The sequence below is a fragment of the Lonchura striata genome, chromosome 2 (assembly GCF_050655825.1).
Source record: "Lonchura striata isolate lonStrDom1 chromosome 2, ASM5065582v1, whole genome shotgun sequence".
Taxonomy (NCBI): domain Eukaryota; kingdom Metazoa; phylum Chordata; class Aves; order Passeriformes; family Estrildidae; genus Lonchura; species Lonchura striata.
This window is the reverse complement of record NC_140704.1, coordinates 4,768,526-4,796,506: the sequence shown is the minus strand read 5'-3', so window position 1 is coordinate 4,796,506 and position 27,981 is coordinate 4,768,526. Positions and strand designations below refer to the sequence as shown.

At 45.3% G+C, this 27,981-nt stretch overlaps 1 protein-coding gene across 4 annotated transcripts in view; it reads left to right on the top strand.

Moving 5' to 3' along the window:
• The window catches only part of LOC110484542 (mitogen-activated protein kinase kinase kinase 3), a 79,302-nt gene that overhangs the window by 17,716 nt on the left and 33,605 nt on the right, over positions 1–27,981 (top strand). For 3 of the 4 annotated variants that reach the window (XM_085563140.1, XM_021555283.3, XM_085563128.1), the window contains 2 exons: positions 4,348–4,427; positions 18,800–18,909. In XM_085563140.1, the coding sequence (XP_085419266.1) occupies positions 4,424–4,427; positions 18,800–18,909 (114 nt within the window). In that variant the 5' untranslated portion in view covers positions 4,348–4,423. Of the gene's footprint in view, positions 1–1,216; positions 1,261–4,347; positions 4,428–18,799; positions 18,910–27,981 lie in introns of those variants that run through there. The other variant, XM_085563134.1, reaches the window with a different exon arrangement.

Sequence of the window (27,981 nt, the reverse complement as noted above, 5' to 3'; positions counted from 1 at the left end):
GAAGCCTCAGCTGATGGGTACTGATACAGAATTGCTTGTTGGGTTCCATGGGTTGTAGTTCCCTGGGTACAGGCTGGCTCCTTCCCTGAGCTCTGCTGGTCTGTGCATGTCACCTCCAGCTTAGCAGCCTGGTCAGGAGAGGTTTTATTCTCCTCATCTTGGCTCATGAACTTTGTCCCTTGAGCTGTCTGGGGAGACACACCTGCAAACCTGGCCTGGTTACACACGTGTCTGCAGAACGTTCATCCCAGCTGCATGCTCATAAACATGGAATCACAGAATCATTTAGGCTGGAAAAGAACTTTAAACATCACAGAGTGCAACATTAACCCAGAACTGCCAAGTCCATGACTAAATCATGTCCTTAAGTGCTACATCTACAAAGATGCACAGTCTTAAATTGCTATTTTTTTACTTCCCTTGCATGGTATATCCTTTGGGTAACCTGGGTGGAAAATGCCATGAGGGCAGGGTCTTCTGTGTCCGAAGTGGCACCAAAATTTAGCTGTTTTTCTGTGTATCCCAGAGTATGCATCCAAGTTCCAGGGCAATTCTAAGTACAGCAGGTTGAATGTTCTGTAGTGTTTAGAGAAAACTTTAAGGATGAGGTTGGGATGTTCAGAGCAAACCTGTAATATTTCAACCACTCTCCCTTTGCCTTTGAATCCCTCTTTGCCAAGCCTGCAGGCTGCCTGAGCTATCAGCACACATCCACTTGTGTTCTCACCATTAAAACAATCTCATTTGCTTTGCTGTTGTTTTTTGCACTACCCCAGCGCTGGCCTCTGAAACCTTTTGAAAATAACATTTACAATAATATTTTTAACAGTTCCGTAGTATACAAAACTCCAGTGCTCTGGCAGGACTCCCGGAAACTTGCTGAAAGTTAATGTGGTCAACTCTTAAAAAGGAGAGATTTTTTCCGCCTGACTCTTGCTTGTTAAACTCTCTGAGCCCAACATGTTCCCTGCTGCTTGAAAAAACAAGGAAAGTCCCAATTTTAGCAATGCTAGTTTGAGTAGCTTTCCAGCCGAGCCCTATTTCAGGGGCAACTGTGGCTTATTATTATTATTTTTTACAGTGGTGTGTCCCCTGCACATCCAAACCAAAGCTAAGTGGTGCTCAGGCAGGAATAAGCTTTCCCTGGAAGCCTGGGGATGATAAACTGCAGAGGGAGATGCTATTTGCTTGTGCTGCAGTAGTGGCAAGACATGCTGACATGAAGTCTGTGTTTTGTGGTGGAAGCTGAGCCTCTGTGGGGTAAGAACAACTCTTTTTGGGGTAGGTGATGCTGTAAATCCCATTTATCAATAGCAGACTGCAGGTGACTCCAGCTCTCACTGCTGGACTGCACTCTTCCTGCTTTCCTAACCTTCATCCTACATAATTCCTCACAGTAAATCTCCTGGTCACTGTGCTTTATCTCCCCTTACACCCAGGAGAAAATCACACTTCTCCATCCTCTCCTCCCCTGCTGTAACTTAGTTCCATAGAGGCAGGAGTCATGGATGCACTGGCATGTCACAGCTGAACTGTTGTCTCCCCTGACCTCAGTCTTGCTTAATCCCTTCCCAGCCAGGAGTATGGGAAGAAAAAGAGAAAAGCAGGGATTAATTTTCAAAGTGGCTGAATAACCTTGCATCCATCTCTCAGGTAGATACTCATACCCTGCACTCATGGAGCCATAATGAATTTGAACCACTCTGTCTGCAAAGTTCAGGCAAATCAAAACTGATAAACAATCAATTATTAGATTATTATGATGATAATTCAATCATTGCTATATTATTATTATTATAATATTAATCAGATTATTACAATATTATTATTGTTTTCCCCTGGATCAGAGCATCTGTACTGGGCTTTCCTGCAGGTGAAGTAACTTCCAGCAGTTTTCTGAGCAGACTGGAGCAGACAGAGTCTGTTGCATGCACAATACAAACCTGGAACACATTGCCCCAGCACTCCTGGGAGCCAACACCTTGCTGAGCTCCCTCACTGCTTACCAGGGAGATTTTTAATAGATTTACAGAGCTCTGTGGGCTGTGGGAGTGGTGCAGTGCCAGTGGGAGCCCAGTTTCAGATGCTCACTGGTTTTGTGTCCCAAACTGCCAGCACTGATCAGGGAGCTTAGGGGGAAGAGAAGCTGCTTCAAACAGCATCTGTAGGAAAAGGATTTTTCCCTTTTAGTGCCCTCTTATTTTTTCCCCTTCCCTGTTTTTTAAGGGACATAATAATAGGACAGAACTTGTACTAGAAACAGGAATTTGTCCTTCTCTAGCAGGAAGCTGCTGGTATGTATTTTTGGGAAGCCACGGAAATGGCCAATGTTTGTAATCCAGTTTGAAGGCTGGCTGTCCTCAGCATTGGAGAGATCTGCTCCAACAGAAAACCTTTATTTGTCTTGTGTATCGTGGAGATTTCCTGCCTGTGTGCAGGGGCTGGTTTGCTCACGAGGGCTGGGCTGGGGGGTCTCAGGGGTTTGCTGTGGCAGAGGTGATGGAGAACAGCACAGGGGAGGGCTCTGCTGATGGAAATGTCACCTGTTTTTTCCAGGGCTCTTTTACACAGTTCCTGTAGGTGCTTGTTTTTGTGACTAGATATGGTTTGGAAAGGTCTGGAAGGTCTCCAGAAAGACATTAGAAAAATCTGTTACTCTGATAGGAGAGCTAACCTGGGCTGTCCCAGGAATTTACAGTTGATCCAGGCTATCTGCCTGTGGCCCTCAGTGCAATTGAGGCACACAGCTTAATTCCTGGAAGTGTCACAGCAGTTTTGAAAGCAAAAGTGAAGGTTTGGGCTGTTTCCTGCTCTTGTTATAATCAGATGGAATTTTTACTCCGCTTTCTTGCTGGTTTTCTGCTCCCTCTTGATTCAGTGCTGCATAGACTGACCAGTTTGTTCTCAAGGGAGGATTTTTAACCATTCAAGCTGTTTGGTAACTTCCTTGCCTCGTCCTTGGTGTTGGAAATGGACGAAGCAGAGTTCCTGGTGGCCCTGGGCTCCCAGGCTGATGGTGCTGTTCTGGGAAGGAGCTGCAGGAGAAGGAACAAGGCTCTCAGGGGCACTTGGATATCTCTGCCTCTGCTGCTCTCTTACCACCTTCCCTTCCTGCTCGTCTCTCTCAAAATAGGTTGGATAAATATCCCTGTACTCCCAGCACCGAGGCACCAGAGCTGCAGAAAATCATTTTAATCCATGCTTGGGACCATTCCTGGTCTTCTTCAGATTCAAATCTTCAGATTTGTTGCTGTGTTTGAACTGATTTGACCAAGCCAGGAGGTTTTTAAAGTGTCTTTTCCTACCACTTCTGACCAGTTGCTCATATTTAACACTCCAGGATCCATCTCAGTGTCCTGGAGCACGTGGCTCTCATTGACTCCAGGGCAACCTGCAGTGACTGCAGGACAGGAATGTCTTACTCCCTGTGCAAGTCTGATCAAGTTCTTGAGGCGTTTCTCCCTTTTCTTGTGCTGTCACACAGGTTTATGACCAAGAAATCTGAGGGCTTATCAGGCACTTAAAGTGGAATTTGATGTTGTGTTCTATCACCTTCAAAAGGTGCCCATCTTTAGGTGGATTTTTGCCTTTGTTCAGTCTAAAATGAGGCTTTTCATTAGTGAGCAGGAAAGGCTGCAGCAGGCTCAGGACTGCTTTCATTTCTTGGTGGCCAAAAAACCCCAAAAAACCTTACTGGGTGCAGGAGTTTGGCTGAATGCAGGATGGCAGGTCACTGAGCCCACTGCTGTGCTGGTGTTGAGGGCAGATTGAAGGCAGAAACTCTGGGAGGGCTCCTAGGGACATCCCGCCCCTGAGGGATGTACAGGCTGATGCCACTGCTGCTGAGAGCTGCCTGCACTCAGCTTTTTCCCCATGCAGTCAGAGGAAAGCTGGTCTAGCCTTGGGGAACCTTGGCTGCCATTTGGAAGGCCTAAATTTAGGTTTCTGCTTTGATTCAGGACTGCTTTTCCATGTCCTGCTGTCAGTCTGTTCCCCAAGTGAGTGTTACCCCACAGGGATGCTGTGGAATCTGAAGTGTTAAAGATGGTATTGCTTTAGGGTTACATTAATCACGTAAAAACACATTAAAAAATATCATGTAATTAAAATGTTCTGCTCTTAAGGAAGTGCAAGTTGGTCACGCCAAGATTTTAAAACCATTAAGGTCCCAGGTTTGTGGGGTGTTACCTTTGGTGTGTGCAGAGGAAGGCAGACTCCTGCTCTCCATTCCTAAATAAGGCTCTCCTCTTTCCCAGGTGATGGTGGGCAGAGGCTTTGTGAAAAGTGGTCCATGACCCTGTTGTCATGTCAAAATTAATCTGTAACCTCTGTGTATGTTTGTTGCAGGGTGGATGCTTGAGAGAGGAGGATAAGGCACAAGAGTTTGGGACCGGTGGAATGGAGGCCTGATGTAGATGGAAAGATGGGTAAGAACTGGATTCCCCTGGAGAATGAATTTTCTGCAGCCTGATAATTTTGGTTGGGACTACCAAGCATGGGAACAGATTGGGGGAAATTGCTAAGATGCTCTGACTATTACATTGCTTTCTAATTTATGTTGAGCATTTTAGTGGTGCCAAGATTGGACAAATTTTCTTCTTACTCTGAGCATGATCTGGTGGTCATATTCTAGGTGGAGTCTTTTCCCAAGTGTGTCTTGTATTTCTCTGCAGAGCATCTTCATTCCTTGTAGATCTTTTCCCAAATAATTTTCTGTTTCAAACAGTTTGAATATATTACTTTTCTAAGTGGTGACCTGGGTTACTTCCACCTTCTCCCTCTTCTGCTGGAATAGTTGTGTATCAGATGCTCTGTGATGCTGAGGGAATTATTTATTGGAGGTACATAATGATGTTGATCTTATCTCTATAGATAAGAACTTTCTCCTAAAGAAAATTCATTATGTCAGGAATTGGGACCACTTGGAAGTGCTTAAATGGCTTCCTGACCTGGTGACCCAAGAAAGAAGAAGAGATCTTGGAGGAGTCCTGGTTGAAGCTGGGCACTTCACTTGCAGATTTGCAGCATTTACACAAGCTCACCCCAAACTGTCCAGGGATGGCTGAAATTATGCTTTAAAGAAGAACAAGAAGAAAACAGGAGATACGTGTTAAATTTAGGGTTTGCTCTTGCAGATATGTAGAATCACGCAATCACAGAATGGTTTGGGCTGGAAGGGGCATTAAAGATTGGAAGGGACCTCATTCCAAACCTCTGCCATGGGCAGTGAAACTTTCCACCATCCCAGGTTGCTCCAAACCCTTTCCAGCCTGGCCTTGGGCACTTCCAGGGATCCAGGGGCAGCCACAGCTCCTCTGGGCACCTGTGCCAGGCCTCAGCACCCTCACAGGGAAGAATTTCTTCCTAATACCTAGTGTAAATCTTCTCTCTGTCAGTTTGAACCATCCCCCATTGTCCTGTCACTAACTACCCTCCTAAAAAGCCTTGTACAAATGTGATTCAGAGTTTGGTAGTGGTCTGAATTTAGAAAATGAAAAGTGTGGAGCCACTGCCACACCTTAAGTATTTATTCTCCCCTATGAAGAAAGCAGAAGAGTGGTATTTACCCCATCCTGGCTTTATATGTTGTTTTTGCTCTTTTCTCTGTTATCTAGAAGAGAGATTTTGTGGGAAGAGAACTAATTTAAAGCCAGGTTAAAAAAGGAAAAAAAAAAAGGGGGAAAGTCCAGATCTGCATCTTCAATTTGAAGAATGACAAATTTCAGTTTAAAGTCTCTGGTGACTAACCCCAAAAATTTTTAGAAACATTTTCACTTTGAAGCCAAAAGCCACTGCTTTGTCAAGGAGATGTGGGTTATTTTAACAAGGAAAGCTCAGACCTGCCCTGAGCATCAGCAGGGGAGGAGTTGCTGGCTCTAGCCCAGTTCTCAGGAGATGTTCAGTTTGGTGATTTCTTGTACAGAGAGTGGTTAATAGAACCTGCTCAAGGTGCCTTCAGCCTGCCAGCTGCAGATGTAATATGGGTGCACCAGGGCAGCATTAAATGTGGGAATTCTCTAATGAAGAGAGGCTCTGTGGCTGTTCCTGGGAATTTTTGGAATGTTTTTGTGCAGGTTTGGAGTTCTGCTTGCATTTGTGCATGTCCCCTCACCAAGGTGTCATTGCTGTGGCTCAGCACCAGCAGCATCCACACCTGTGTGGGGTTAGATGTGCCAGGATGTGACCAGATGGGAGCATGTTGAGATCCTGGGTCTGGTCTGTGGGGATCAGATGGGTGAGGGGCTGTGTGTCCCCATCAGTGTCACTGAGTGATCCTTGTCAGTTAAAGAATTGCTGCAGTAGCTTTGCTGATGCAAAGGAATTTGGGCTAAATTTTGAGGCTTTCTTAGTTTCACTTCTCTCTCTCTTCCTTGTATATGTGTTTACTCCATGCGTTGGGGTGAGGGAACATTTTAAAGAGAAGTGCAGGGAATTTGCAGTCACGTCATTGATTTCCTCCTGGAAATTTCCTTCCTCCTTTCCTTCAGAGGAGATGTGTTGGATGAGGTGACCTATGACAGTCTCTTCCAGGTCTATTTTTATTTTATTTTTTTTTCTTTTTTTCAGGATCCTATTTATAATCTTCTCAGTGTCTCAGAGTTCAGCACAGGACTGTTCACTCCTAGACAGGTTCTAGGGAAGTTGCATGACCTTGCAGGGAAACCACAAGACGGGAAGTGGGGACTTCAGGCGTCTCTGTGTCATGCAGTGCTTGGAGCAGCCCTGAGCAGCTGTGGCATCCCAGGGCTGTTGCTGTATCTCTGCATGTGCCAGCTTGGCACCAGCCTAAGTCCTTGGCATTGAGTCTTTTTATTCATATAAAAACACTCAATAATAATATTCAAAAAATTCAAAATTAATATAATAATTTTTATTATATTTTATTATACAGTTCATTTCCATCTGCAGCCTCTCCTCAAGAGTCCAAGACTCTTGCTTATGACAGGTGCTTATGACACTTTTAAAGGTGTCTGTATCTTCAGTGCAACACAGTGGAAAAACCTTGCCCAAAAAGTATTAAAAATTGCTGTGTTTAAACATGACATCACAGTAAAAGTAATATTAAGAAAACTGCAGAACTTGGTGCAAAAAGCACCAGCTTGTTTGCTGCTCAAGTTTTATTCTTTTAGTTTTAAAAATGGTTTAAGTATTCTCAGTTGTGGTTATGAAATGTTGTGTGTGTCCATGTGTGATTGTGATGATAAAAACTCCAGGAAGGCTGATCTGTTCTGCTCAGTGCACATCCATACAGCTCAAAGGTTTAGGTCTTTAGTGCTTTGCTGGAGTGAGTGTGACTTTTGCTTCAGCAGAAAGGTCACCTGAGGTGTGGGAGATGGGAGAATGATCTTGTTTACAGTATTGACAGAGTGTGTGTGATTGCAGGCTGGGCTGGCAGAAGGCACAGCAGCTTGCTCAGGGCTTGTTTGAACAGCCATGGCATGGCCATTCAGTTCCTTGGGTTTTTTGGGGGCTGCTGAAGCAGAGAGAACTGTTAGAGCTGGTGGGGGCAGAGCAGAGCCTGTCCCATGGATGTCTCAGCCCTCCCATGCTGTGTTTTCCTCATTCCTCAGCAGTCAACACTTTCACTCGTCCTTATTGCTCTTAGCTTTCTCTTTGTATGCTGAGAGCTATTAAGGAAAAATTAATTCATGTTGAATTGCAGCACTTTATATTATAATAAGACACATCAGGCTTTCTAGCTCAGGTGTTGTTCTTTTTGAGAGGTGTCTGAGATAAAAAGTGCCCATGGTCTCCTTCTCCCTTTCCTGGCACTGCACCCGTTGTGCCCAGGGATCAGATTTAGGGTGCTCTGGGCACCTGGGGAATGTGGGATTGGACCTGCATCACATCTGGGATGTTGCAGCTGTTGCTGCAGCAACAGGATAGGAGTTCATGGGCTCTGGGCTGAGGCTTTGAGCAGTGGAAGTCGCTGGGCTGGGATGGAGAATGAGTTCTTTATGATCCCTCAAATAACCTTCAAATGTACCAGAGTCAGTCAGGGGAAATAACTTGCTAGTTACATTTCTTTGCTGGGTAAACATTTCTCTCCTTTCAAGTGTGCTCAAGAGAGAGGTACAGGTTGTGAGGAGAGGTAATATCTTTTATTAGACCTAATGACAGAGGTGGAAAAAGCCAGACTGCCTTTTAGGCACATAAGCCCTCCTTCAGAAGGAGCAAATTTTAAGCTTAGCAGGGAAACTGCTGGAATAACTGGCCCAAGTTTAATTCAATTATGTTAATCCATTAGAGGAAAAAGTGTTTGTGGAGCGAAGGGCAGAGTTAGTAAAAAAAGCTGTGAAAGTTTCTTGTGGGATGAGAAACCTGGTACCTTTGAAGTGGTGAGGAGTAGCAGAGCTACAGGCATGCAAAAATTTTCTTAAATGTGGTTAGTTTTGCTTTTTAAGATTCTAGCCCCCACTTGCAGCTCTCCTAGGCTAACTTTAATTCACAAAAGCAAAGGAGAAACAAGGGGTTTGTCTCGAGCAGTGTTGGGTTTGTGGCTGGGCTCAAAGATCCAGTCACTGCCTGGATGTGAGGGGCAGCAGCTGCTTCTGAAACGTAAACTTTGAGGAATTTAGAGATTTTAGAGGAGCTAAAATTTTAGTTAGAAATGAGCCTTACTAGAGTTAATTAATATAATAATAATAAATGAGTAGGCCTTGATGAAGTTAGGAGTTAGTAGTTAACTAATAATTGATTGCTTGTCAGCACAGTGTTTAGTTAGCTGGGTTTATAATGAAGAATACAAAACTGACAAAGAGCTTTTAGGAACATAAGACAATTGTGGGCCTCCTCTGTTCTGAAACCAATTGAAGACAAGGAATGGGAGTTCTACCAACAGTTTAGTTGTCATATTTGCATTGAAAATGTAGAAAGGTCAGAACAAGGAAGACTTCATTTACATCCTCATTTTGGGACCCCTCCCCATGGAAGGGACACCGACCCATTTCAAGGGACAAACTACACATGCTTAATAGCTTTTGGAGTGATTAGCATACGAAGCGGGGAATGGGATGTACCAAAATTATGAATATGTATTTGTATTTTGGGTATTTAATACTTGTATAGATAAAAAGCCTCTGTAATCACCTGGAAGGTGCGGTGTGTATCTGGGAGCGATCCCACACACAATAAACACACACTTGCTAAATTTAAACTGTTAGAGAGTTTTTGTCCGTCACAGTTGGATATCGGTACTAGATCAATATCCATATTTTTTAAATAAATTACTTCCCCAAACTCTGCCCTCTCCAGCAAATATTCCCCCACCAAATTCCACCTAATTCCAACCCAAACCCGTTAGCCAAGAAGGGGTGAGGGCTCTGGGGTGGCTGCACCTCCGTGGGTTTGCTGCTGAGCTGCGGGAGGCGAGGAGCTCAGAGGAGGAAGGAGAACGACTGTCAGGATGGCGCATGGGCTGGACCTGGGGGAAAAGGGGAAAATTGGCTTCTTAGCTGGGCTTTGCCACCCTCCAGGTGTGTGGGGATGTAGAGGGGACTCGTGGTGACAAGCCCAGGGACGGGGCTGTGTGAGCAGAGCCTGGGGAAGCTCTGCCGTGGCTCCGTTCCCGTGGAATTTTACTGCGCGCGGCGCTGTCAGGGATGGCTATTTCGGGAGTGGAGGCTTGTGGTGAACCACAGACAGGACCTTGCTTTCCCTCCCCGCTGAGCTAAACCAAACACCTTCTGCATCCCAAGTCCTTTTCCATTGCAAAAGTCCCTGGTAAGCTTCTGGGGCTTCTGAGGGAACCATGGGCATTGAGCCACGGCGCCTCGCCGCTCGTTGGGAGAAATTTCTTGTATGATTTTATGGCTGGTTTGGGGGGCTGTGTATAAATTACAAACACGATGGGATTGCTGAGGAATGTGTTTTGTGTTGTTTTATTTTTTAGTATTAGTTTTATTACAGTGGGAAGATGTTAGTAGTTTACATCTTTGGCAGTAGAGGAAGAACTTAACATTACAACTCACTTTAAAAGCTTTTTGGCCAATCACACAAAGCAAAAGCATATTGACAGTAGTTCTATCCAACCACTATAAGCACACGTACTTTTGGTTAAAACAATGCTTGTTTATTTAGAATACAATACTTGTTTGTAAGCTTTAAAATACAATGCACAGAGCTCTATTATTAAGCGTAAAACTTCCTAATATCTCACTAGATAAACTTTTCTGTAACTTAGGGAGTTATTCTAGCCAAGCATTAATACACTGACCATTGTTTTATTTGTCCTTACTTTCTACTTCTATAATTTTTCTGCTGATAAATTCTATGGCTACTGCTTGCTTTTTGCAGCTTTCTCAAAACTCTCTGATTTTAAGGATTCCCACATTATTTGTGGCCTGGCCACTGAAACTTTTACGTGATAAAACTTGCCATCCCAAATGGGTTTGGTGTTTGCAAGGTACTGATCACTCAGGGTTTTAAGGGCATCTCTCTCACCCCTCCTAAACTGAGGTGCAGTCCCAGTAGCTTTGCCTTTGCTTTTGGTTTTTCCTGGGGAAATTCAGAGGGCATTGAAGTTCTTCATGATCTCACTCTGGCTCTGAAATGGGTTATGCCATAATACACAAATTTACGTGCCAGTTTAGTCTCTTTTGCTGTTTTCTCAATGCTCTCATTAATTGGTTGGAGTTTTAGCATGTCTGTATTACATTGGGGGTGTTTGCTTGTTTGTGTGCACGAGTATTTTGGAGACTGATTGGGTCCTGTCATTGGGGATTTGATTTCGTTATATATGTGATACATATTTATCATTTTAAAAATAACTGGTTGAGCTTTTTTAAAACAGATTTTTGCCTTCCCCTCCAAGCCCACACCTGAGCTCTGATTTCGCTACCATTTTGCAAGGGGATGTAAAAGGAAGGGTTATTTTTGATCTAAACACAGTCTCCAGTACAGCTGTGCAATTTTTCCAGTAGCTGTATGGATCACCTGAGGGCTAGCATGGGGTAGAGGGGGAATAGGAGGCAGGAACTCAGTTTTACCCCCCAGAAAAGGGGTGTGTGGGATAGTGTAACTGTGCCCTAAACCCACAAATGTTCTTTTGGGCACTTGGTGTGATGGACCTCTGCAGCTATCAAAAGCCTCTGATGGGTTTGGTTTTGTTTCTTCTCAAAAAAAGTTACTGATAGTGCTATAGAAGTGAAATCAAAAACTCAAACCAGTGTCTTTTCTGGAGAGCAAGAGCTGAGCATCGATTTGTCAGGTTGAGAATTAATAATTTCCTCCACCTGCTGCCCCCTTTAGCATCATAATTCTCTGAGGAGAAGAAGAAATGTGCTTACAAGAACCCCCAGCACATCACAGCACTGGTTTTCTACATGAGTTTGTGTGTCCTGAGCTCAAGGCAACAGTGAGCAAACTCCTGCCAAGAAGTCCAGCATTTTAGGAGGGTCTTTCCTCACTTCCTCCTGTCTAATTGCTCTGCTCGACCTGCTGGGCTGTGCCCTGCCCTTCAGTCCTGCCCAGGGGTGACCTTGGCATCCCTTGGGTGGGGTTGCAGGAAGATCCAGCTGCTGGTGAGCCTTTGCTGACTTGCAAAGGGAACGTGCTCCACTGGTGTGTCTGCTGCACTGCAGTCTGCTCTGGAGGAGGATAATTGGGTCATTTTTCTCTTTATCAGGCTCTGGACACAGCTCCAGACAGTGGCAAAATGCTCTGTGCATGTGGGTTGAACTTCTGGGGAGGTTTGTCTGGATCTCACTATGTGGGTGCAGGCAGTGCTCTGCTTGCCTCAGATCATTCACAGACAGCCCTTCCAAGGGGGGTGGATTGCACAACAATACTTGCAGCTGCCTGTCAGAGTGTCTGGGTCCCTTTGCTTGCTTGGGGGCTTTTGTCAGTGTCCAAGTCAGGCCCCTGAGCCTCTGGCTCACTGGGCTCCTTCCTAGTATTGACTGGGACAATCAGTGATGGTATTTAGTTACTAATTGATCCCTTCTGTTAAGAATCAGAATAATTTCATTTAGAAAAGACCCTTAAGATCATCAAGTGTGTGCTGGCTTGGTACCTTGGCCCCTGGTGTCTTGTGGATGGCCTGGATGCTGGTGGCTGTACCTGCCTGTTCATGGTGTTTGCAAGTACTGAAGAAACCCCAGGTCTGGCTTTTTGTCTCCAAGCTTTTTCCCCCTCTGGCTTTTGGAGAAAAGGCAGCATCTATCTTCAAGCAAGATCTTGGACAAGTGCTCTCACATGGGTGAGTGTTGTCCTGTTCCCTGGGCCAGAAAAGACCTGGGCTGGTCTGGCTCTGACCTTTTGGGAAGGCAGTGGGCAGCCGAGCTGGCTGCTGCCCTGATAGATGAGGACTTCCACTGGAACACATGGGCCAAGTTTGCTGTTAGCCCCTGCTCACACAGCAAACGGGCATGAAAAAGGTGCTTTGGCCACTGAACATTATGTGCTTCTTTGCTATTTCCTCTTGATAAAAAAACAAAACAAAACAAAAAAGCAAACAAAGAAAAAAGACCAAAACAAAACAACCCCCCCAAAACAAAACAAAAAAAAAACCTGGAAAGAACTGAAGAAATGAATGAAGTGTTACTCTAGTGGCAAAAGCTGTATTCTGTATTAAGTATTAATTAAGTATTTCCATTTACTTAAATGAAGAAGGGTTAAAAGGAGATGAAATCACAGTCTGTGAGTACCTGGAGAAGATGGGGAGTGTCTGTAAATAAAGAGGTGTCTAAGATACAGGGGTATCAAGATCTAATGAACAGAATACAAAGTGAGCTGTATTCTCAGACTGGAATTGAGATGTTTGTTGCAGAGAGGGGTTACTGGAGTAAGTGCATGAGCTCTTCCAGCTGAGGCTTTCTGAAGAGACTGTTCTGTGTGATTCCAGGTCAAGGTTGGGATGTGGAGGCTGCTAAATGAGTTGCTGTGCCCTTTGTATACAGCCAGGAAGGCCAGATCAAGTTAAGTCCTCTCTGAATTTAAGCTCCCTTAATGTGTTTAGCTCTGGCTGCAGACTTGTGTGGTCTTGAGCAAGGCTTTTGTCTGTCTCTGATTTCTGTCCATCAAATGAGACATAAACCCCAGCCCATCTCCCTTTCTGGCAGTGTAGCTGGAATTCCATCAGGACAGGGGCTGCTCCTTGCAGGAGCTGAGTGATGCCAGGGGAGTGAGTCTTGTCTTTCAGTTCAGGATCCCTTTGCTAAGTGATAAATGTTGTACACCAGTCAATCCAAAATTGTGTATTTTCAAAAAACCCAGCAAAAATGAAAGGCTTATGTCTCTTCTTCAGTATTGTCACTGTCATCATCATGTGGCTCCATATTTATTTTCACTGTGTTTTATTACATTTCAGTGTTTTTGTCACTATATATTCAAAGTCTAGCCCATGAACAAGCTTTTCCTGAAGGTGACAATGTTTATTTGTGGCTCCCCATCCTCTCTTCACCCCCCTCTCAGCTTTCACAGAGCTCTCCCCTCTGCCTTGGGACATCCCCAGTGGCTGCATCACCTTCTGGAGAGGTGGATGCTGGTGCTGGAGGGTGCTGCTGGAGTTTACACAGGCAAATGCACCATCAGCACCACGGCTGTGAAAGCACAGTGGGATCCTCAGTGACCACGAGTGGTCACATCTGTGGTTCTTTTCTGGATCCAAGTGCCTGCAGGGCCCTGGAGCTGCATGCTCCAGCCTTGTTCAGGAATGACTCATGGGACAATATTCTTCCCTCCTGCAACACCCAGGGCTTTTCCCCCATTTTTCCCAGCCCTGATTCTGCCTGGTGTGTGTGTGAGGCCCAAATCAGAGCTCACCATGTTTTACAGGACTCTGCTGTGCTTCTGCAGGCTTTCCTGTGGGCTTCATCCAGCTGCTGCGTTTTTTTTTTTGTTTGTTTGTTTTTTTTTTTCTTTTTTTTTTTTTTTCAGTGTTGAAGGAAGCAGCTTCATGGAACTGCCATAAACTGCCTCTTAGCAATGACCTATTAGTGAAGCCAACAATAACAGTAGTGTCTAGACCATCTGAACACAGCTAAATTATTCCTTTGTCCCTTCTTCATTTGCTTTCTCTCCTGACTCTTGAATTGTTTCGGGTGGTCTGTGTTGACCTTCAGGCTTTCTGTTTCTCCCTTTTGAAAAATTGTTTTCCATCTCTTGGAGCAGTGAACTTGCTGTACTAAGACTGAAAGTCCAGGTTCCTCTCTCCCCCACGCAGGCTGGAACCAAGGCCACGTAGCAGCACTGAAAATGTCTCTGAAGGGCAGAGAGATGTGTCATCTGCTGGCTTTTTGGTGTCATTCCCTGGTTGATTTTGCCAAGTAGCCAAATGCCTCGGATTCACAGGATTCACAGAATTCCCAGAATGACCAATTTAGAAGAGTCCTTCAAGATCACTGAGTCCAACCCAGCCCCAACACCTCAACTCAACCCTGGCACCCAGTGCCACATCCAGGCTTTGTAAAACACACCCAGGGGTGGGGACTCCAGCACCTCCCCAGGCAGCCATTCCAGAAGTTTATCACCTTTCTGTGAAAAACTTTTTCCTGATACCCAACCTAAATTTCCCTTGGTGCAGCTTAGGGCTGTGTCCTCTGGTTCTGTCAGTACCAGATTCACTGGGAGTGCCTGGGGCTTGCAAGTCTTAACATCTTGCAGAACTGAAAACCTGATGAGAGAAGGAGGCATTCTGGTTTTGATATAGGATCCTGCCAAAATGGATGAGTGTATTTTAATAAAAATATAAACCCTGTCTGCTGGAGCTCCACTGGCCATTGCTTCCTGGGAGTGCTCTTGGCTTTCTGCTCCTGTATGTTCCTCTCTTCTGTGTGGCTGTGGATATTTCCCCCCAACCCCAAACCCCTGGGAAATTAATCTTTTGAAACATCTATTATTTTTGGTTGGAAGTGATCCTTGGTTGGATGGGCTGGCAGTGTGATCAAACAAGCTTTGTCACAGGAAGCTGATTTAAAAAGCACAAAATTAAGTGTGTTGGTGGAAAGTAGAGAAGAAAGAAATGAGTTTCCTATTAAGGGAAACAGCTGAAAGCTGAGGATGGAAAAAGACGTTGGGGACATTGGGACAGTACTAAACACAGTTTATTTTTATGTTTCATTTTTGCTGTCTCTATAATCAGCTTTTCTCTGTCCTGCTTTTCCACGGTAGAAATAATCCTGTTTTCATGTTGTGTTGGAGATCAAGTGGGATTTGTTGTACAATTCATCCTGTCAACCCACAGTACCTTAAGTGAATTTGTGCAAAACGATGCCAGAGTGGAGCTGGGCCAGGAGGTTGTTCAGGAGCAGGAACCTGCTCACATTGCACAAAGATTTCTAGGAGTCTCCCAAGTCCATAGAGCTCCAAGGATACTTCATCAGTGTTGTGCAACTCACAGATGTTTTGTTCTGGAGCCATGGCAGAGCCTGGGGAGGTATTTGCTGTGCAGCCTCAATGCTGCCTTCTCACAAGGCTGAAGAATATTTGGGATCAGAACAGGATTTTTCCTGTCCCTTGGGCACGGGATTCCCGACAATTGGCATTTTGTCCCTGGGAGAACCATCCATCCTTCCCCTCTCCCCACTCAAACCCAGCCAAACAGAGGAGGAACAGCCTGTGACACCCCTTTTGCTGGAAAGGCTTGGGAGTGGCATTTGGATTTAATTATCCCGTTAGCTTCAGTGCTTGTTTGAATTTTGACTGCACTGGCTGAGCTGGCTGCGTATTTCCATGGAACAAAGTCCTCCACCCTTCTTGGGAGTCAGCTGGGGGACCCCAAGAGCAGGAATTAGGATGGGCAAGAGGTTCAGTCTGGAAAGCATCAGTGCCTGTGCAGAGCTGTCCCAGAGAGGACTGGGAAGTGTCGGTTTTGCAAGCGATGATGCAAATCATGCTGCTGCTCAGAAGTTGCTTCACAGCCTGGTGTGGGGGGTTTTGTTTTGAACAGTTGAGGCTTTGGTCATTGCCTCCCTGAAATCACAGCTCTCTTGGAGTGAAAACACACTGTTAAAAGCAGCTGGAAAACACTTCAGCACGTAGAAATACATTAGGTGAAGGAAATGTTGTATTTGTGCTTGTGCTTAAGTTGTCTTTCACCTTCCAGCAGCAGAAAGCAACATTTCCTTTGATATCCAACCTTCCATTGGACAGGAAGAAGTTTTCTTATCTTGCTTTGCAACAGTGATGTCATGGATGTGGATTTTAGTTTTTTGACAATCAACACTCATATTTTGTAATTGAAAATCGTCAGATGCTTTTCAGAATGCTCTTTTGCATTGGTTTCTTAGTAGATAAAGGAAGGAAAATGCTGATTTGACAGTCAAATACAAGAAATAGCTTCTCTTTTCTTTTTTTTTTCCTTCAGTACCTGATTCAGGACAGCTGGAGCTCAGTTTTATGCCACTTATTCTAAGGCCTATTCAGTTGATGTTTGGGTATTTCTGGAAACCAGCTGAATTTAAGCAGCTACTGAAAGTCAGTGGATTCTCCTTGCATTGCTATGTTTGGAGAGATGCAAAAAGTCACTTCTAGCAAAGGTTTTTAGCCTGACCTCCTAAGAAATGTGACTTATCATGAACTGAGTTTGCAGCACCAGGAATTTTTAAACATTTGTTTGGTGGGCTGGGAAGTCTGTTACAAAAAAGTTTTGGCAAGATTGATGTGTAGCTAGAGGAGGAAGACAATGTGATATAAACCAGGGCTCTGGTGGGTTAACCAGAGATTCCTCTCCTGGAAGGTGTTGCCAGCGAGGTTTGGAGGTGGGAGAGGGATGGGGAATTGGGTGGTTGGACTCTGCCTGCTGGCCCTGTTGGCCATGACATTACAGATTGTGTTTTGTATCAGGCTGTTCAGGAAACTTTTGTTGTCACTTGCTGGAAAAGAAAAAAAAAGGGGGTGAGGGGCACTGTAGAGATTAAAGCTTTGGTGGAAAATTCCTAGAGGGTGGTGTAAGGGGGTTTTGTTTTTGTGGGTTTGTTTTAGCTCATCCCTCCCCCTGTTCCCTTACCCCTCCATAAAAATAAAAAAAAAGCCTTTTTTCCTTTTTTTTTTTTTTTTTTGTGTTGGATATTTTCCTACTACAAAATCTGTGTGGAAAACTATGCTTGTCCCAGAGGTCCTTTTAAAAAAAACCAAACCAAACCAACAACAACAAAAGAAAAACACCCCAAACCTAGACTTTGGGGACATTCTTGATGTGTTTCTTTCTTCTTGTTTGGGGTTTTGTGGGTTTTGTTTTTTTTTTTTTTTTTTTTTTTTTTGGTTTGGTTTTTTTTTATCCTGAACTTGAACTGAAAATTATATTTTTCTTCAGTTTTTCCTGTAGCACTTAAGGTTGTGCTCCCTGCTACCCCTCTGGAAAAAAATATCTGTGCTTTTAGTAAATAGGGAAATGTGGGAGGCAAAAGGGATTACATTTTAACATACTTATGTATGAATTTTATTATTTTATCAGTTATATTTTTGTATTAATGTACAGTTTATATATTAAATATGTATACACAAATTGCCTAAAAAAAAATGTAGGCTTTTTCCTAAGAGTTTGATGTAGGCATTGGAGCTCATTTCTGAGCTCTGAAATGTGAGACTGGATTTTAAACATTTTGCCCCAGTTTTTCCCCTTATTTCTTCAGTATACTCTGGGAGCAGAGCATGCACAAGAAGTCTTTTTCTCACATATCTGGGGTTTTTTTATAGTTTCATTGCTCACAGAACCCAGCAGGAGGAGCAGAACAAGAGGAGATGGTGTTATATCTGAGCACAAGGATCCAGGACATACACCTCCCTGGGGAAAGATCCTTGGTATTTGGGTCCAGTCCTGTCTGATTTCATATGTTTGTTGTCATTTTTCACATATTTGTGGACTTTGAGTTAAATCTGCAGGCTGGCCTGGCGTAGGGGTGGTTCTGTCCCTGGAGACACTCATTTTTAGACAAGATTTGTAGCTGTATTTGTATTTTTTGTATTTTTTGCACGTGCCTATCATTTGCCTTGACTGTGTCACGAGCATGGAGTGTGCAGTGGTTTTTCACACCCTCCTAACAGTGTGCCCTGCCCTAGCTCTTGACAGGGTTCTTGCTTCTTGTGGTTGGTACTTTTCCTTTAACACTTCATAGCTGCTTTAAGAGCCCATAACCACAGATGCTGAAGTGTTGAAGAAGAGGAGATTGGTTTCAGATCCAATGGTCCCTCAAAGTTCTCCTGTTACTGCAGAAATCAGACATCCTCTGAGGGCTGTCAGTGTCTTCTATCCAGCACTGCTTTCTTGTGGATTCCCTGCCCTCTCCCCTGGTTTCTCACTGTTTGTGGTTTTGATGGTCAGTTGTGGCTCTTGAGCACCTTTAGTGAAGAGGGAGGAAAGGCAAGGACACCTTTCACCAGCCCAGGTTGCTCCAAGCCCCATCCAACCTGCCCTTGTACATGTCCAGGAATAATGGGGCAGCCACAACTTCTCTGGGCAACTGTGCCAAGGCCTCAGCACCCTCACAGAAGAAAACTTCTTTCTAATATCTAATCTAAACCTGCCCTTTTGCATTTTAATGGCATTTTCTTGTGTCCTGTCACTGCATGTCCTTATTGGGAATCCTTCTGCAGCTTTCTTGCAGGCCCTTTCGGGTGGGGACAATGAGATCTCATTATCTGTCTCACCTGTGATGAAGGAATCTGTGTTTTCAAGACAGACTGGGCTGGGAGAGAGTGTGGTGTAGTCTTGGAATACCTCTCTTAATAGGAAGGCTTGACATTGTGTCTTTTGATCCACTTGTGATGAAAGTTTGTATTTGCAGTGCTGTATTTTCACTCTGTGCATCCGAGGGCAAAGTTGCTTTCCACACTTCAGTTGTCTCTTCTTTTCTTGCAGATGAAGAAGAAGCTCTGAACTCTATTATGAAGGATTTGGCAGCGTTGGGCAAGTGTGGGGGGCTGCTGGACAACAACAGGAATAAAAACAGTGTCCACTCCAACAAACAGGTATGGCATTGCTCCTTCAGGCCACCCCAAACTCCAGCAGACCACAAAGGTGGGTGTGGTCTTGCCAAGCTGGCAGAGCAGAGTTTAAGTGGTAGAGCTGAAGTTACAAGTGCTCAGCACATCAGAAATATGATAATTTTACCAAGCTACGAGGTTTATGACCTCTTTTTGAAGAGCTAAAAGGAAGTTACAGGCATCCCTATATCACAGAGGAGCAGAGAAGGGTAATTATTCTCAAACAATAGGTCCTGAAACTGGGTTTAAATCTCAAGTCTCACCTCAAGGCACTTTTAACTGTTGTTTAGCTCTGAAAGTAGCAGAACTCGTTTCAGGCTGTGCAGCTTTAGGACTTGGATAAGTCAATTGTTTTCTATTGACAGCGTTAATGAAATACAATATTTATTACGTGCACATTTTGCTTCAGATATTTGAAAGACGGACTTCCAATTCTGAGCTGTAGACACCCAGGCTCTTTGGGGAGGAATAATGTCATTCTTATATAAAGTGCTTAATTATGAATTACTGCTGTTTATCTTTATGCTCCTAAACCCAAATGTTTTGGCCTTGTTGCATGTTCAGAGTTGTTTTGGTGAGCAAAAAACATTGTCCCTTGAGCAATGTTAGAAATTATTTGCTGACATTGATACAATAGCTGGATAGTGGATTTAATAGCATGGTTGTGTATGGAGTAAATAATAAGAGAACATGAAAATTGTGAAGAAAGAATTCAGTTGTCAAAATAGCAAGAAAAAAAGGGAGGAAAAGATAAAGACAACTGGGGAGCTGCTGGAGGAGCATGGCAGCAAATCCGGGTGGAATTCCACGTCTAGTACTACGGTTTAGAATGAGCTTGCAGTCAACCCTGCAACTGCTAGATGCCTAGCAAGGAGGAAAACAAATTGTCATTTACTGTCGTCATGCATTTCTTAATGTCACTTGTGCTACAGACAAAGAAGTCTGGGTGCAGAGAGGAAAAATCCCTTCCCGAATCCCTCTGGACTTCCCAGCCACATGCAGACGAAAACACGTGCGCACGTCTGGTTTCAAAGCGTGTCCTGGCGGTAGCAGCTGGCCAAGTTGAATCACTGGGTTTGTGTTCAGCTCATGCTGAAAGAAATCCAAGACGTTTACAGAACTGACCAGCAAAACTCAGGGCTGGCTCCCTGCAGCTGCAGGAGAAGCAGAAAACCCCAGAGCATTTTGGATGGCTGCAGGGGCAGCATCTTGTGCACAGTGATGGGTGGGGACCATGTGGAGCCAGCTCGAGTTGCTTTCAGGGTAGCAAAGATTTCAGGCTCCTCTTACAACACTTGTTTTGTGCAATGGGGGAAAATCCCTGCTGTTGTTTTTGAGACCTGGGCTGCTAATGTAGCACATACACAGTTAACAAGATAATTAGTCAAAAGTAAGGAAAATTATAGCTTTCATTGATTGAATTCTTATCTGCGTAATGTTGGCATCTAGCAATCAAATCCATCCCACAGCCCATCCACTCTGCATCTTTATATATTACCCATGGAGGTATGCCGTGCTCTGATACCAGTTTTAGAACAGTTGGCTGCTGGTTGTGTTAATTTTATTACAGGAATTTGATTATATTTTCTTATATATGAATCAAACTTTCCTTATTAGAGCACCGATGCTTGGAAAAACACTTCCTCCTTTAGGCTTTTTCTTTCTATCCACAAGCAGAGTGTACGTAGCTGTGTGCTCAGGGTTGCTCAGAGCTCCCTGATGGAGGAGATGTGGATGGTGAGGATCCTGCTCTCCTCACACGTGTGGAGCTGAGGGGGCAGACCAGCAGGTTCCAGGAGATGAAGGGCGTTGGAGGATGTTGAATTGGACTAGCTGGGACACGTCTGGCTCGTGGCACGGCGGGAGGCGAGTTTGGGAGGAGGGGAGCAGCCAGAGGATGTGGAATTAATGGGAACTTGGTTCATGTTTGTAGCTCAGTTTAATCAGCTTGTTTGGGTCACTTTTAGGGTAGTTTTGTTGTTGTTTTTTAGGACAAAAATTGATGTGGAGAAGAGATTGCTTTGGAAGTGCTGTTTTCGTGCCTGTGATTTTGTTGTTCCTTTGGTATTTGGTTTTCCCTTTTTATTGTTTACTTTTCCCTGTGATTAGGTTGGCCTGTTGGGATGAAGGATGCCCTGCACAGTTCCTTTCTTGGGGGGAGAATGAGGCACATTTTGGTGATAAAATGTCCTCTTGGTCATCTAATTGCTGGTGCCTCTCATGAGGCCCTGCAGCAGTATGCTCACATTGAACTACTTTGGTTTGGGAGTTCAGTTAATAGATTAATAAAATAATATTTCTTTTTCTGTGGAAAAATGTTTTTTCTGAGGCATGGGAATCCTTTAGTCAGTGTTCCAAATTTCCACTGAAAGACAGAGTTCACAACAAGAATGTGTTGGCTAACTAGCCAGTTCTCTGTGGCTTGCAGCAGTTTTTTGGTACACAGAGAAGCACAACTGAAGTGCTATCTCATTCCTGTCTCCTGGAGGGCTTCCTCAGTGCTCTCTTGACACAAGCTGAAAATTGAATCCTGCCAGATTGTGTTCCTCGTAGGCCTGGGCCACACAAGGAAACAGCCTGTGGTTGTGTGTGCTCCAAAGTATTTCTTTCCCAAAATATTGATAATTTTGTTTCAGTTCATCTTTAGAAATTAACATCCTTTGGCAAATCTCATAAAAGTCTTTCTTTTCTTAGTTTTCTTCCCTCACAAATGAGTTTAGGGCGAAGGCTGAGTTTCTGGATGTGCAATGCCTGGTGGCAGAACAGGCTGGAAGTTAGAACAGGAATTTTCCTCCCTTGAATTGCCCAGGCAGCTGGCAGCAGATGTGATGGCTGTGCTGGAATCTCCTGAGTCCTGGTCAGGTGTGGCAGCCACTCCACTGTCCTGCCTCTCTGCCTTGTGGGAAGTATGGGGACAGACATGGACACCCTTTTCTTCCTCATGTGAGGTAAAGCAGAGCTGTTCTTTGGGAGCAGAGGGATTGTTCTGACATTATTCCTAGTGCAGCTTCTGCACTGGTATTCCTCTGTTACTCCTTTAATCACTCTGTTTTTTCCTTGTGCATCCTCTGGCATGGCTGAAAAGAGCCTTTTCAGGCTATCCCTTGGATTGAGCAAGGGAGTTTGTTCATAGAAATGTCTCTGAAGAGGGGAAGAAGGAGAAGGAGAATGAAGATCTGCGTTGTGTTCATTAAGGAAAAAGATGAGTGGAATAAGAAGGGAAACCCCGAATAATTAGGAAACCCTGAACAAAAGGATGGAGGGAGAAAAGAGCAATTAAATTAGCATTTATTTTCTATCTATTTATGTGCACATCCATTCATTTCTATAAATAGCACTTGGCAACTGGCAGTATGAAGTTGCTTGTCAGTGGGCCTCTGTCACAGCCAGTGACAGCCAGCAGTTCCTCTGCCACCTTAATCACGATGGCAAATTCTCCCACGGCAATTAAATGTTTGTAGGAAATGTTTCTTCATGTGCATCAAATGTGAGACTGTCCTAAAAGTCGTTATTTTAGTAAATTATCTCTGGACTCTTCTCTTTGGCAAGCTGGATGCAAGACAAGGCTTGCTTGCAACTCCAGTAAAATACAGCTCATTTTGTAGGGCTCTCTGTAGGTCTTTGAGCAGCCTAAAAAGGAGTTTGGCTTTATCACCTGGAGGATATGGTGTGGATGGGGGAAGATGGGAGTCTCCCTGAGGGGATCTGCAGGGATTTCCCCACCTGGGGAGCAGAAACAAGGGGGCAAATGACTGACTGGGAAAGCCTTGGCTGGAGATGGCAGAGGCAGTGGAGTCCCAGGGGTTTAAGAGGCTTCCCCATGTCTGTGTGTGGAGCTGACTTGGGTGCAAAGAGGGTGATACCAGTGAGAAATCCAGCTGGAGAAAAGCTATTCCCTGCCAGGTGGGTGGTTTTAGATAAACATTTTGAAGCCTGTGATTTCTACCGCTGTCTGAAACAGAAATGTCTGTAACAGGAAGCAGTGACCCTTCTACACATCATCTTTCCACTGTCCTCTGAGCTGCTCAGGTGCTTTCAGCGGAAAAAAAAGCTGCAAGGATCCGGAGGGACTGGGATATATTGTGCTTTCTGCCCCTGCGATGACAAAGGGGCAATGCCAGACAAACTCCTTTCTGTCTGATGGCTGAATAACCCGGCATGCGTGGGGGTTCTGTGCAGATAATTCCCAGTGACGTGCATTCGTCATCTCCTCTCGCGGTCTGGGGCCGTGCTCCAGCTGTCTGGCGTGTGGGGAACGTCCCGCTGCTGAGGGCAGGGGCTGATGCAAACCACCTGCACCGTGGGGAAGTGTTGGAGTCCCCTCAGCCTGGCCCTGTGGTGCTGATTCCTCTTAGCCAGAGCCAGGAGTTGAGGAGGAATCCCACCGCTTTGCGGCTTTGCGCGAAGGGAGTGACTCGAGCGCGGCTCCGCAGGGTTTTCTCATCGGTTCCTAATCCAGTGAATAGAAAAATGAGAGAAGTAAAAACAATCCCTCTGATTATCCTGTGGTGTGCAAAAGTGAGTGAGTTTCATTGCCCATGTGTTACCCAGAGGGGAAACTGAGGCAAAATAAGTGCCTAAAATCTTGTGGGTCGATATGAGCAAGGCTGGAATGAGCAGCACCAAAGGGAATAGGAGGCCCCTTGTGATGATTTTTCCTGCCTTTCTTGACACGGAAGGGTTAATGCAGATGTCAGAGGCTTTGTCCCAGTTGGTTTGGGATGCAGCTGTGGATTTGGGTGGAAGAAGTGCTTTAAAGGCCCCATCCTTGTGATGTTTCATCATGGGCAAAGCTGTCCTCTGGTTAGATTTGACAGGAGCAGATCTAAAGCAAGCCACAGAAGTGGGGTCTGGACAGAGCACAGTTTCTGATGGCAACAGACTTTAGGAGGAGGAGTGGACATGACGGGGGGAATGTTTGAATTTGTGCTAGTCTGGGATTTTCCAGAGTGGCAGTTTTAGTTGTTTCAGCAATGCTGAGAGGCATGGAGGTGCAGGGCTGGCTCCCCTGACTGCCTCTGCCATTAGACAGCTTTCTCCACAGGCTCAGCTTGGACCTGTACCCCAATTTAAGCAACCCCCTGGCTGTTCAGCAGCGAGGGTGCTCAGCATCTTCTGCTCCTCCAGAGCCGCTTCCATTTTAGGACTAACTGCTTGTTTTCCTGCTCTCCGTGTGTGCTTTTATTACAAACAGCAGTCAGCTCTTCAGGGATCTCTGTATAAGATCATGATTCACCTCGTTTGGAAACACTTTTTCTGTTTTTTTCCAACGTTTTCCTTAATCTAAACCAGCACACAGGGCTGTTGCTCCAGCTCTGAGGGCCAAGCTTGGCCAAGCCTGCCGGGGTACATGGACAATAGCCAAAAGGCAAGAGCAGTTGCCCCTTTTCTCCCCAAATTCACATCTGAATTCCCTCTCTGACGCTTGGCAGTTATGGTATTTTCTCTGTGAAATCCAAAGATTTTAGGAAAGAGCCAAAAATACCTCAAGGAAAGCCTGGAAAGATGGTGATGGGTTTGTGTCCACAGCAGCAGCTTTGCTTTTTCCTTTCGGAGGAATATGGCAAGAACGAGTAAAATACCATTTGTTTGTGGGGCTGGAGGAAATGCCGGTACAAGTATTTTGGAGAAGAAATTATTGTAGAAACGAAGGGAATGACTGTGGTATTTCCTGTCAGGGCTGTTGCTGGGTTTGTTTGTGTCGCAGCAGGGTCTGCAGGCGCCAGCCGGGCCACGGGCTCCGCCATGCCCCGCACGGAAACGCACGCGGAGAGGGAAAACTCAGTGCACACAGCCCAGGAGACCAAACACCTTCACTCTGTGCTCTCTCCACCACCCTTCTGCTGCTTCAGAGAGTGAATCACACAATGGTTTGAGCTGGGGAGGGTTTTAAAGGCCAGACTGTCTGCTGTGGGCAGGGACATGTCACTAGACCAGGTTGCTCAATCCAGCCTGGCCTTGAACATGTCCAGGGATGGAGCATCCACAGCTCTTCTGGGCAACCTGTTCCAGTGCCTCAGCAACCCAATGGTAGAAAATGTCCTCCTTATATCCAGCCTCAGTCTAGCCTCTTGCTGTTGAAAACTTGCCCTCATCCTGGTAAAAAGTCTCTCTCCATCTTATAAAACCCCTTTTATATATTGCAGTATTGCAAGAAGGTCTCCATGGAGCCTCCTCCTCCTCAGGCTGGGCTTTCTCTTCATACCCTTAGCCAAAACCCTTCCTGCCGTCGTGCCTCAGTTTCCCCTGCTTGCTCCATTCCCTGCCTGAGCTCTCACGCTGCTGATAAAAATATTGTTTAAATGCTCTGCCAGAGCTCAGGGTTTAAGGCTGGTGCCCGTGGCTGTCCTTACCCCTCTCCTGCACTGTATTTGGCACAAGGCTTTGGATGTCTCAGCTTGTTCTTTACACCCACTAAGGACCTCTTAATTGAAGAACAGGGCTGCCCTTGATCTCATGTGACACCTGATGGCAGGGACAGTGACTAGTACAACCTGGGTTGGGCAAGGGGAGTCACATTCCTCACAAAATTGTAAAAGTGAGTAAGACCCAGCAGCCTTCACCACCCACACCTCTTCCACCTCAGTGTTTGGACACTGTGTTGAGTTCCTGATGGGGAAGGTGCTGGCCCTGCATTCCCCCTGATATTGTTCATTTGAGATGCTGGGTGCAGACACATGAGGTTCTGCTCAGGCACTTGGCAATGCCCCAGGCTCCCTGTGTAATCTTAAACCAGTTGCTGCAAACCAGACTTCCATGGGTGTAAAAAATCACAGCCTGCTCCAGCATTTAGGAAGTGCTTTGCATCCCCTGAGATTTCCTAGTACTTTGGGCACTGCCCACTCTTTTTTTTTTTTTTTCTTTTCAAAAAAGGAAAAAAGTATTTGTTGCTGATAGCAGTGATGAATTCAGCTGGAGCTGTGGGTCAAAAACATGAGTAAGCCAAGGGAAGCCTGAAAAATTAAACTGTAATCAACTTCTCAGACTGATAAATATGAATTTATCCCTCTTCCAAATGCTTGCAAGCTAAAGGTCTTGGTTTCTTGGAGGGAGGCAAGAGGTTAGTGTGTTTTGTATTAAAGAAAAATGTTATCTAATTAAGAAATGAAGTGGGTTTTCATTTCCCTGTTGCAGCCAATGTGTTTGTAGCTCTTCTCAGAAGCAGAGCAGTGTGGGGCAGCTGGCGTCCTTCTGCTGGCATCGGGCCATGGCACATCAGCTTTGTTGTTGATGTAGAAGAAAAGGATGCAGCGGGGTCGTGGCCCGTTTTTTTTTTTTTCATTTTCTTCTCTCTCTGGAGCTTTAGACAAGTGTTCTGACATTTTCCAGCCACAAACTGTTTTTCAAAACTTGTTTGTCTGTGAAATTTGTGCTGCTCAGCACAACCAGGCAGCGTGTGCTATGTCCCAGCTCAGTGCAAGGTTCGGGGCTGTGCTGAAAGTGAAACCTGTGTTTTGAAAGGTTTCCTGCAGGGAGGCCAGAGCTGTGTGAGCTCTTCCCCTTCCATGTCCTGCTCCTTTGTAAGGAGAAACCTCGAAAGTTCCTTGCCCTGATTGTTTTTCCTTCTTTTTCTTTAGAGAAAGGTTTTGTGGTGTTACAGTCAGTGAACCCACACTGGCCAATTTATTGCCAGCATCCAGGAGGAATAAAGCAGTCAGGCCTGCTCAGAGAGGCATGTGCAAATAAAAATTGGCATGAAAGAGCCTGTATCATTTATTTTCCAGCACAGATAACCCAAGGTGGCAATTCCACCTGTATTTGCCTGTCTCTCCAGAATGATTTGAACCTCCAGCACTAGGTCGGCTCTGGTTGTCTCTTCTCCTTTGGAATTTTGGACCAGTTTAGAATTAATCTGGTATTTTTACAAGTTGGGCCTGGTTCTGGAAATGAACCTGGAGACTCTCCAGACTTTGTGGGTCTGGAGAACTGGCTTTAGCCACCGAGGTGATGTAAGTGCCTGTTTAGCACAGGCCTGTATCACTGCTGGAGTGCCCCACTTGGTGACTGTCCCAGCACTGGTTCCTCCCAGCCCTTCCGGAAACACAGAAAATGCCACGAGCAGAGATAACAAGGATGCATTTTGGGTGATGCACCGTGTTTACCCTGAATCTGTTTAAGCTTTTCAACAGAACTGCCTCCAGCCTCGACTTCCTGAATTTCGGTGGGTGTTTGCAGAACTTGGGGAGCTCGGTTGAAAAACAAACCCGAGGGCGCCGGTCCAGCTCGTTTTTCTCATTAGGAACAAAGCTGTTTCACTGCAGCTCTGCTTTCCCTCTGAGAGGATGGAAAGTGTGCCTTCACATGCTGGCAGCCCAGGCCCAGAGATAAGTCCTGTGCTCAGGAAGGGCTGTCACCCACCCAGCTGGGAGTTATCCCTGCGAGACGCCGGCGGCGTGGGACCGAGCCCTCCCCGGGGTTACACCTCGGAGGGAGGCGGCCAGCACTTCTCTCTGCATGGGAAGAGAGCTGTTTGAGGAGGCTGGTGGGACTGTGGGGAGGAAAATGCTGGTTAAGTGGGGTGACTAGACCTGGTCTGAGGACTAAAGAGGGTTTTGATCTGCGTTGGAGACCATAGGAAAGTCCTGGAATGATCTGAGGGATGCCAGAAGGATGCTTGGCTCAGGCTTGGCCTGAGAAGCTGAAGGAATGAAAAAGCTCCTTGTGGTCTTGATTGCTGCTAAATGTGCACAAATATCTCCCATCCTCTGATGGGAGAAGTGGTTTTTACTGGTCCTTGCACAGCTGTGTGCCTGTGATTCCGCTGGCTCTTCTTTGAGCAAATTTTGTGGTTTCTCTTGAGGTGAGCAATGGGTCAGTTCAGGGTGGACATTTGCTGTGCATTGTGTATTGGGCCTGATACACTTGGCATTCTGTAGGTCCTAACAAAATAGCAACCAGCCCTTCAACCAGCCTAGCACTGTTGGCTTTAAAATTTTAGACTGTCTCCACTTCCATTAGAGAATGCTTGCTTTTATTTCTTAATTCTTCACCCCAAATATTCCTGTGTTCTAGTCAACATCCTCTGAGCTTGGGTTTTTGGATTTCCAACAGAAATGT